The 11,415-nt window shown below is 40.9% G+C and overlaps 1 protein-coding gene across 4 annotated transcripts in view; it reads right to left on the reverse strand.

The window, feature by feature from the left end:
• Positions 1 to 11,415, reverse strand: part of NFX1 (nuclear transcription factor, X-box binding 1) — a 196,391-nt gene that overhangs the window by 127,196 nt on the left and 57,780 nt on the right. For all 4 annotated transcript variants that reach the window (XR_004644583.1, XR_004644584.1, XM_034761492.1 and 1 more), the window contains exon 6: positions 3,253 to 3,324. Coding sequence is in view for 2 of the 4 variants with exons in the window: in XM_034761492.1 (XP_034617383.1) it covers positions 3,253 to 3,324 (72 nt within the window). In the remaining 2 variants the exon portion in view is untranslated. The remainder of the gene's footprint in view (positions 1 to 3,252; positions 3,325 to 11,415) is intronic.

The raw sequence follows: 11,415 nt of genomic DNA on the forward strand, positions 1-11,415 counted from the left end.
GGGGGGAGAGAGAGAGAGAGAGAGAGAGAGAGAGAGAGACAGACAAAGACTCTAAACTGAAGCCAGAGATCCCCAAGAGCCTCCTGGATCTGCTCTGAAAGACACTTTGAATTGACAGATCACTACAACTCTGTCACTCTGAGGAGTTGGATAATAACTCGTGTGTGTGTGTGTGTATGGTGGCTTACTTTAACTTGTAAATAATTCTCTTATTCCTTTTTTCCTAGTTAATAAACCTTTAGATAGTATCCATGTTAAGACTGTTATAATGATCCAGGAGTTCACATTTGTTACTGGTTTGGTGAAATCTAATTACAGAACATCAACAGTTTGGGGTGTCTGCCCTTTTTTGACAGTCTGCACTGAGGCAGGCACTCACAGTCATGAGCCCCTCCAGGCAGGGTGACACAAGTGATCAGGACCTTATTACATCTGCTTTGTGAAAACACAATGCAGTCCCACAGAGTAATAACGATATTATACCTACAAACAAGGAGAATGCTTCAAAGGGTTTGAAAGCTAAAAGCTAAAATATAATTATGAACAAAATTAATTGCAAACACAAAAATGTTAATAGACATATGAATAAAAGTTTGGAATTCTTTCAGAACACCTTATTAAATGTCCCAAAGCCATAAATCTGTAGTGGAAAAATGCTAATACAAAACCAATTTGGAAATGTGAAAGCAATTAAAAAAAAAAAAATGAGGAAACCAATCTAGAACAAATGGAAAAAGGGGGAGGCTCATGGCAATAACATGTTTGAATTTGAGAAATTTAGGCAATTAATAAGGGGATTTTAAATGCTATCAGTGAAGTACCTATGGCCATTTTGGTTAGAGTTTTGTGGTTAACAATAAGGAAGCATAGGAAGCATTTTTAAATGCTTCAGGAAGTAAATGGTCTTAGTGGTCCTTTCTGTCTGACATCTATTAAACTTCCATGTGGAAGATGCAAGGAGATGTTTCTTTGGGTATAAGTTACTTTAGGTACTGTCAGGATAGTACACATCCTTCAGCCAGTCAATGATGTGCTGGAATGAGATGAATACTATCACCCCAGCCACAAAAAGATAGGTCAAGGTATTCCATAATTTTTACCTTGAGTCCTTAGTGGTTTCAAATGTAAATAGGATTATCCTAGTGTATCTAGTCCATTCAGAGTGTGTGTGTGTGTGGGGGGGGGGGGGGGGTGGAAATCATGTTCATAGCTTCCAAGGCCAAAAGGGATCATTGTGATAATCAGGCTATAGATTCTCCAAAATAACTCCAAGGGCATATCTTTTAGAAAAGCAACTGAAATTGATTTAAAAATGGTCAGTGATTGAGAATCCACCGCAACCCTTGCTAAATTGCTCCAGTGATTAACTACCTTCACTGTTAAAAATTTATGCCCCATTTTCAGTCTGAATTTGTCTAGCTTCAGTTGGATCATGTTATACCTTTCTCTGTTAGACTGAAAGGCCCATTATTAAATATTTATTCCCCAAGTAAGTACTTACAGATTGTATTACCAAGTCACCACTCAACCTTCTCTTTACTGAGCAACCTCATTGAAGACAGGGCTTTGTTCTCATTAGTCCGTATGGAGGTATGGGTTGTGTCACAATAATCCTCCAGCTGATCTGGGTCATCAAATTAACTAAACATGCTGATGAAACATCCCTATAATTTCATATAGTAGATTGAGACTGACAGCAGAAGTGTGACAGAATTTGAATAGATGTCCATTTGGTTGCACTGAAACTGTCAGCACCAGCTCCTGACAGATTTGGAGCAAGAGGTGCCATGCATATTTGAAGCATAGGAGACAGGCTTTGTGCCAGGACAGTGATTTGACCAGCTAGAGATGAAGTGTCTGTGTCACCAATACAAAGTTGTGAGGTAATAGTCATCAGATTGCATGAGATAAAGCTGAGGCAGGGATTCAGAGGTCTGTATTAGTAAACATCGTCAGAACTGGAGTCTTTGAAAAGTCAATAGTAAAAATCAAGGTTAGTAGCGGTATGGCTGAACCAACAGATCCACTTTTCACAGTGGCAGCAGCTGTGGAAGGGCATTCACCTAACGTTAGTGGTGAAAAATGTTAGACACAATAGAAGGTTGTTGTACTTGCTCTGAAGATATATAGTGCCCACTGGAATTCTAAAGCTACAGGACTTTCAGTCATGAACTAACTACAGAACCAAGATTTAGGCTTCATTATAATTTTTACACTACTACTGAAATGCCAGAGTATATATTAACATCTGTCTAATTCTTATTTCGCAAACACAAACTTTAAAAAAAAAAATCCTAAAAACTCTTGTATAAATTTTGTTTCTCACCCAGAGACAAGATCTTAGTAATGCGATTTTGTTAAAATATGGCACTAATTGAATTTTTAAAAATTGGCAATACATTTTTTGCCTCTACTGGAATTTTAAAGACTTGTTTACAGGGTTTAGAGCAGTGGTTCTCAAACTGTGGGTCAGAACCCCAAAGTGGGTTGTGACCCTGTTTGAATGGGGTTGCCTGGGCTGGCTTAGATTTGTCAGGGCTCAGGGTGGAAGCCCAAGTCCAAACCCCACCACCTGGGACCGAAGCCTGAGGGCTTCAGCCCTGGGCAGTGGGGCTCAGGTTACAGTCCCCCCCTGCCTGGAGCTGAAATCCTTGGGCTTCAGCTTTGCCCCTCCAGGGTAGTGGGGCTCAGGCTTTAGCTCCCCCCGACCCACCCAGGGCAGCAGGACTCAGGTGGGCTCTGGCTTCGGTCCCCCCTCCTGGGGGTCATGTAGTAATTTTTGTTGTCAGAAGGGAGTCACGGTGCAATGAAGTTTGAGAACCCCTGGTTTAGAGCAACATGTTTACATCAACTAAAAATTATCGCTATCATTTACCTATTACAAATAGCATTTAAGAATACTATAACAATTAGATTTTTTTTTTGTATATATCAGTTTCAATTCCCGGTTTGTGGATCTCATACAAAAAAAGGAAAGAATTAAAAAATATGAAAATATAATTGTAAAAATGACAAATTACCAGGATGACTATTTCATATATTACATCTGTCCCTATTTAGATTTTTTTTTAAAGAACAGAGTAGATTTCAAATATATTGTGTCTAGTTTTCAGCGAAGTTTGCAGAAATTGCTTTGGACATTCCCAATACACAGACTGGAAATATACCTCAAAGAATGGAAATTTATTACAACCCGTATTTATAAAATTTCCTATTTTTGTTTGTAAAAAAAAATAATCAAAATAATCTCACCTTGTTCGCCCACATTCACATGTTTTTGTCATAAAGGCAGGGCATGATGGGCAAGGACCTGGATGGCAAAGGCTTAAAAATGAAAACATTTTAATAAGTCACAAAAAAGATATGGTATCTTTATTTTTAAACTTGTTTCACTAGTCAGAGAAAAAGTTTCTACAGTCTGTGGCATTATAAAAGGCTTGTCAATTTAAAACACAACAGTACATTATAAGAACATGTGTATATTAATATTTTTTCCTAAAGTGTTTTACAAAGTTATATTTATACTAACAAAAACTTAGTGACAATTCAGGAGCTACACCACTCACCCAAATCCTTGAGAGCATGGAAATAAGTTAAGGGCAAGGTCTCCAGTATTCTTTGCCACCTTCACATCAATTACAACGTTGTTGATGATACACTCCTGGACTCTAACAAAAGATGCGCCTACCTTTCAAATCTTCAAACCTGCTCTTCTGTGACACTAACCCTCTAAACTTTTTAGGCATTTGGCATATATATTAACAACATTTTTTTTCCAGACGCCACAGTTGTTTTTAACTCACACTAACATTTATCTCTGGGTATGTGTGTAATGCCAACAGACCATCGGCGGGCAGGATTGAACCTGGAATCTCTGAAGCTTAGTGTATGAGCCTCTACTGCATGAGTTAAAAGCCAGATGGCTATTAGCTAAGGCTGTAGCAGACTCAACAATCTCTAGCTGGGCTAGGTACCACTAGAAGGGACAGAGTGCCACACCCAAGCAGGCATGGGTAACATGTACAGTGGAATTGAAGGGGAGAGGTGATTTCAGACTGTGTAAAAATACCTAGTCTAGCTTTAATCTAACTCACTCATAGCATGGATAAAAATAGCAGTGAAACCATGGCAGCACAAGCTGCAGCACAGGCTGTATAAGCCCACCTGGGACCCTGGGTATATTCTCACGTTCCTAGCATGCAATTAAGCTCTTGCCACCATGGCATCACTGCTATTTTTAGCTGTGCTAGCTAGATTAAAGCTTGTGTGGCTATGCCTACACAAGCTGCAATCACAGCTTTGATTGGAATGTAGGCATACCGTTTAAGTTAAAGACAGATTTCACAAAGGCTCTATCATTTAGCTTAAAGAGTAGTAGCGGATTCTTTTAAATCCAGAAGTCCAGGGCTCTTTTTGTACAGATGTCCTGACTAGGGGCATCATTACACAATAGCAAGTTACTAGAGGAGGACAAAAAGCCATGCTGTGTCACTGTAGATTGTACACTCGCTTTGACAGGGAACCTCTCTCATTCTGAACTCCAGATGTCCATAGCACTTTAAATCCTATAAGCAGGCTTGAAAGAATTAGATTTTTATCTGTAAATTTCAGTAAATATTGACTTCACTGTACTCACACAAACTGATGAAAAAATATTTCCATCATAATTGAAATTTACTGAGACATTTACAGTAAAAAAATGCTGCTTGAGAACTTTAATATTTATTGTATATATGTTGACATGTGATTGTGACAATTTGTGTTGGAATTTCAACACCTACTGTCATTAAATAATTATTGTTGACCCATCCCCCATTGTCTGACCCTCCCATAATTTCCTGCAATGGTGAAAATTTAAATAAAATAAAAATAAAAAATAGAATGCTTTAAAACCCATAATTTTGCACAACCGTGACAATTTAAAATTAATAAAAATAAAAAAATGCTTAAAAACAAAAAATCAAATTCAGCCAAGCCTACCTGTGTCTGTGGGGATTGAAGCAGGGATCTCGCAATCTAAAAGCATGAATCTCTAGTGCTTGAGCTACAGAACCAGGTGCAAACTCAAGCTACTAATTGTGGTCTAGTCCCTAAAAGTCACTAAAAACTACACTCTGTTAGGGTGGGTTACCTCATGGTCTTCTAAAGTTCTCTAGTATATCCGATGAACCATGTCCTCCTAATCCCTCTGCCATTGTAGAGATAATGCTAATGCTATAATTATAGCTTGTGTCCTCAGCAACACTGTGTCAACGTTAACTCCCATGCTAACCATTGTATGTCATCAGTAACAATGACAACCTTGAATAGTAACACTATGTCAATATCAACATTGAAGATAACTTTTATATTTAAATTTTAAAAACATGTTGCAATCTTTAGCAAGCATTTTTCTAATGTATTCAGAGAAAAGTATAACAACTTAAAACATCAGATAATAGGAAAAATTTAGTCACATGGCATATTTTAAAAACAGTCATAACTAACCTTTTTGTTTGTTTTATAACAATACAATGTTAGAATTAGAAATTAAAATCACAAAAGTAAGGAAATGCAAAAGCTCAATGTCTCAGTGACATTAACTGATCTCCAATGCACATATATGTTTTTGATTAGCAATTAGACTCTTAAACACTCACCCTTAACTGGAACCCACTTAGACTGACAATTCCTCATGCACCAAGGTCACTGCTCTCCAGGGGAGGAGAAACTCTTGGGAGACTAAGAAAGGCTATGGTAATAGGGGATATAGGAATATATTGGGTATAAGGTGACCGAGAAAACAGTTTGGAAACTTGCCTGCCTGTGAAAAGGCTGTGGACATCACAAGAAACCTACATGGACTTCTGATGATTGCTGTGGAGAAGTCTATGGTCATGTTACACACTGGTACCAACCATGCAGGAGAAAGATCCTGGAAGTTAAATTTAGACTACTAGGAAGACTGTTTACATTCAAGGCCTCTGTAGAAACCTTCCCTGAAATGCTTTCAAGTCCATGCCTGGTTCCAACTAGGTACAGAGAACTTTAGGGTCTCAATGCATGGTTGACAAGATAGTGTAAAAGAGGACAAGTTTAAGTTTACGAGGCACTTGGGAAGATTTTATGGAAGGGGAAGCCTATACAGAAGGGATGGAGGCTCCACTTTAATTAAAATGAAACCACATTGCGAGCATGTAAAATAAGATATTGGAGGAGTGTTTAAATTAAGAGGTGGGGGAAAGCTGACAGGAGTTAAGGAACACATCGATGGACAATTGCATCTGTATATCCAGTAAAGAATAGGAAGCAAAATTACAATTGAACTAGAGGATAAGGACAGGACAAGAACACATGAAATTTCAGTAAAATCATCAAGCTGTCAGATTAGGCAGTTAAAACAGGTGCTTGGTAAAAAAAATAAAAATAAAAATGATAGACAAATTTCTGTTCACAAACATGAGACTCTAAAGCAAAAATTAAAAGAACAAGAATATCTTACACTGGCAAATTATATGTGGAAATACGCTGGCATGACAAAAATCAGTGGGATACCATAATACCTGGTTACAACACAGTAAAAGACAGACTAGGCCAAACAGATGAGGGAGCAATATTTAAAGGATTTCCTAGAATGTTACCTGTGTTCTTGGGGAACCAGGGCACAGTATCCAGCATGTCTGACTCATTAAAGACCTCCCCCACCCCCAGCCTCTCTGCTTGAACCAAATCTGCATCAGAAGAAAGACTTACAAAAAGCAATGAAAAGACAATGGGAGACGCACCTAAACCCCTGGAATAAGGATGACAGGATTAAGGAAACTGCCCTAGCCTTATTTGCATTGAAGATGGGACAAGGAGGCATCTCCATTAGCATACAGAATGGAGAACAGAGGTTCCAAGGCAAGAACCACATGGAACTCTGGGACCAGAAAAGCAGGGAAGCACTGCATGATGGGGGATCTCCACTCCAGATGTTAATGAACCTACACACACACAGCTCAGTAATTATCAGATCAATTCTAGTAATAAATCTTTTATTGGTATCCAAAATAGTGAAGCTTCCTAATTATATTGTGAGTTCCCTCCAAGGAACACTGCCCAAAACCAGGAATGATCAGCTCCCATGGTAGAGCCTGAACAAAACAACTTTGGTATACTCCCTTGTTTACGCATAAACAAATCTTGAACCATTGTTGTTTCTCTACAAAAAACCCTACCTATGCTCAAGTAAGTGTTCTGATGCCTGGATCCAAAATCTACATCAGTTCCATTGGCACTTCATCTTCTCCTGACTGATCGTGCTGCGGGCTCTGCCTGTCTCCAGCACTCCAGACCCTCAGCTACCACCACCACCACCTGGGACCCCTGATCAATTCAAGCTTCACTCAGTGGTAAGAACCCAGCTCTCTCTCTCTCGGTATAGCCTTCCGACCCTGACTTGTGTGATCAGTTACAGTTTTGTACACCTGACTTTTATAATCCAAATTAAGTTAGATTTACTATTATAACTGTTTTGTTTGTTTGGCTCCCCTATGGTTATTACCTGGCAATAAATAACTTTCATGATTAAGCTGGCTGCTTCTTTCTCTCTCTCTCCCCCCCCGCATCGTGGGTGTTTTTTGGTTTCCTCATTTGCTCTGCAGCAACACTCCTTGTACCTAAGCTAAAAGATCCCTGCAGCGCCCAAAAATCCTGTGGGGTTACTACCACAACGATTGTAACGTGAAAGTGGGGCTAGAGACGTGCTGAACCTGGGACATATGAGGGTGGCATCTTAGAAGTGCTGCTCGACCGAGTCTGCTGAGTCCAGGGGCATATGAGGGTGGCAGATTGAAGGTGCTGCTCGACCCAGCCTGCTCAGGCATACTCTATTCTGGTGCGGGACCCATGGCATATGAGGGTGATAGCTTGGACGTGCTGTTTGACCCAGGCTGGTGAGTCCCAGGGCCTATGAGGGTGACAGCTTGGAAGTGCTGCTCAAACCAGCCTACTGAGTCCAGGGACATATAAGGTGTCAGCTTGGGAGTGCTGATGAACTAGGTCCTCTCAGACACAGTCTGTTAATGTGTGTGTTCGTCTGATTCTGGGGCTGGAAGAACCTAGTTCCTGCAGGATAGCTCTACTGGGAGGGAACTTGCAGCAGGGAGAAGTAGAGCTCCACATGAGAACACAAGTGACACAGCCAGTACATTGATAGAAGTACAGAACCCCCCACCACCCAAAGAGTAATCCTAACAAATGAGCAACCCCCAAAGTAACAGGCAAAGCTGGTAAGAACAATAATCAGTGTTTCCAGCTCGAGATCCTAAAGCCCCAGCTACTAGCATCATGTGATTACATTAGGAAAGAGAGAAATGGCCACAATTGATCAGACTCAAGGTCCACCTAGACCAGTACTATCTCTGACAGTGGCAAGTGCCAGATGTCTTAGAGGAAGGTGTAAGAACCTCCCAGAAGGCAGAAATTAGATAGTCTACCCCCGACATTAGCTCTCATTCTAATATCTCATAGTTAGATTGATTTAAATCTTGAAGCATGAGGTCTAATATCCCTTCCAAAATATGTTACCTTTCATTACAACAACTCTATATATCCTTGTTAGCAAGATTCAAAAAGACTGGATATTTATATGGTTAACAAGAATATACAGAGTTGTAATGAAAGGTGACATTTTTGAAGGGATATTAGAGACAGAGGGATATTAGAGAAAGGGGTATTAGAGATGGAGATCAAGAAATTATCAAGATTCAAAATGAGATTGGACATCTATATGGTTAATTTCTTGGCCTTCACAATTTCATATGGCAATAAGTTCCACAGTCTAATAATGTACTCTGTAAAAAAAGTATTTCTTCAATCAGGTTTGAATTTGCCACCTTTTAATTTAATTAGAGGTCCCCTTATTCTTAAAGGGACAGAACAGAAGATCCTGATCTACCTTCTCTGTATCATTTATTATTTTATACATATTATCATTTGTCCTCTCTTATTAGTCTCCTTTCTAAGGTAAACAATCCCAAATCCTTTCACTCTCTTTGTATGAGAGTTTTTCCATGTCCCAAATCATTCTAATTATTCTCATGCTCTCCTCTACAAACATGGGGATTAGAAATTTACTTTTTAAAATGAAAGCTGAGATTCTCAGGTAAAGAGAAGATCATTGCTGAGAAGCTAAATGACTTTTTTGCACCATTCTTCACTGGAGAGGAGGTTGGGCAGATACCTATCTCAGACATGCTCTTTTCTGGTAATAAAGAAGAGGCACCAGCAGAGACTATGTTAGAAGAGAGGTAATTGGCTGAGCCTTAATCAGTGGGCGGGGCATTCACCCAGGCCAGGGCTTTATAAAGCAGCGCACAAGCGACCAGGGAGCTTCTGCGACCAGGGGCTGCTAACAGGGAGTTTCGAAGGGGAGTGGGAAGGGAGCACGTGTCCCTTGCCGGTTCTATCTTATACCCTTTTTTCCCCTTAAAACCTATAAACCAAACTACATTCAAAACTTCTTGCTTTAAACAACCCCTTCATTAACTAGGAGACAATGCAGGCAGAAGCCCAGCTGCAGAGTGGGGGCTATCCAGTTTATTGCACTGAGTGTATCATGTATGATTACCTGCCCTGTGGGTGGGTGGCGTATGTGTGCATTCGATGCAAGGAGCTCCTGGCCCTCAGAGACCACGTACGGACTTTGGAGGCAAGGGTGGCAGAACTGGAGGAGCAAAGGGAGGCAGAAAGATATGTTAATGAGGCTTTCCGGGACACTGTGGAATTGTCCCACCTCCAGTCAGACAGCCCCTGCGCTGTTGAGGAGGATGAAAGGCCCAGGGAAGCAGAGCAGTCAACAGGAGCAGAGGGAAACCTTCCCATAGTTGGGACCCTCCTTCCAGACGGTGCTGGGGTTGCCTCTCGCACTGAGGTTACCTCTCCGGGGGAGGGAACTCCAGTTGCTAGGAAAAGGCAGGTATTAGTATTGGGAGATTCGATCATTAGAAATGTAGATAGCTGGGTTTGTGATGACCGGGAGAACCGTATGGTGACTTGCCTGCCTGGTGCGAAGGTTGCAGATCTCTCGAGGCATCTAGACAGACTTATGTGTAGTGCTGGGGAGGAGCCGGTGGTCGTGGTACATGTAGGTACCAATGACATAGGGAAGGGTAGGAGAGATGTCCTGGAGGCCAAATTTAGGCTGCTAGGGAAGAGACTGAAATCCAGGATCTCTATGGTGGCATTCTCAGAAATGCTCCCAGTTCCATGCGCAGGGCCAGGTAGGCAGGCAGAGCTTCAGAGTCTCAATGCGTGGATGAGATGATGGTGTAAAGAGGAGGGGTCTACATTAATTAGGAACTGGGGAAACTTCTGGAATGGGGGGACCCTATACAGGAAGGATGGGCTCCACCTAAACCAAAGTGGAACCAGACTGCTGGCACTAAGCATTAAAAAGGTTGTAGAGCAGTTTGTAAACTAGGAGATGGGGGAAAGCCGACTGCTGCAGAGGAGCATGTGGATCAGACAGAGACTTCTCTTAGGGGAGAGTCTAATGATAGAGAATCTCCAGGTTATAGTCAGGAGCAGAGGATGGAAGAGGATAAAGTAGGGGCCAGATCAGATGATAAACACTTTCATAAAAAAGAATCTGACACATCAGAAAAGGGCAGACAAATAAACAGTGACAAGTTTTTAAAGTGTTTGTACACAAATGCTAGAAGTCTAAATAATAAGATGGGTGAACTAGAGTGCCTTGTGATAAAGGAAGATATTGCTATAATAGGCATCACAGAAACCTGGTGGACTGAGAGCAAGCAATGGGACACAATCATTCCGGGGTACAAAATATATCGGAAGGACAGAACAGGTCGTGCGGGGGGGGGATGGGGGGGGCGGGGGAGGAAGAGTGGCACTATATGTGAAAGAAAATGTACAATCAAATGAAGTAAAAATCTTAAGCAAATCCGCATGTTCCATAGAATCTCTATGGTCATGCTCTAATAAGAATATAACATTAGGGATCTATTATCGACCACCTGACCAGGACGGTGATAGTGATGATGAAATGCTAAGGGAAATTAGAGAGGCTATCAAAATTAAGAACTCAATAATAGTGGGGGATTTCAATTATCCCCACATTGACTGGGAACATTTCACTTCAGGACGAAATGCAGAGATAAAATTTCTTGATACTTTAAATGACTGCTTCATGGAGCAGCTGGTATGGGAACCCACAAGGGGAGAGGCAACTCTAGATTTAGTCCTGAGTGGAGCGCAGGAGCTGGTCCAAGAGGTAACTATAGCAGGACCGCTTGGAAATAGTGACCATAATACAATAGCGTTCAATATCCCAGTGGTGGGAAAAACATCTCAACAGCCCAACACTGTGGCATTTAATTTCAAAAGGGGGAACTATGCAAAAATGAGGGGGTTAGTTAAACAGAAGTTAAA

Source organism: Trachemys scripta, chromosome 2 (assembly GCF_013100865.1).
Source record: "Trachemys scripta elegans isolate TJP31775 chromosome 2, CAS_Tse_1.0, whole genome shotgun sequence".
NCBI lineage: Eukaryota > Metazoa > Chordata > Testudines > Emydidae > Trachemys > Trachemys scripta.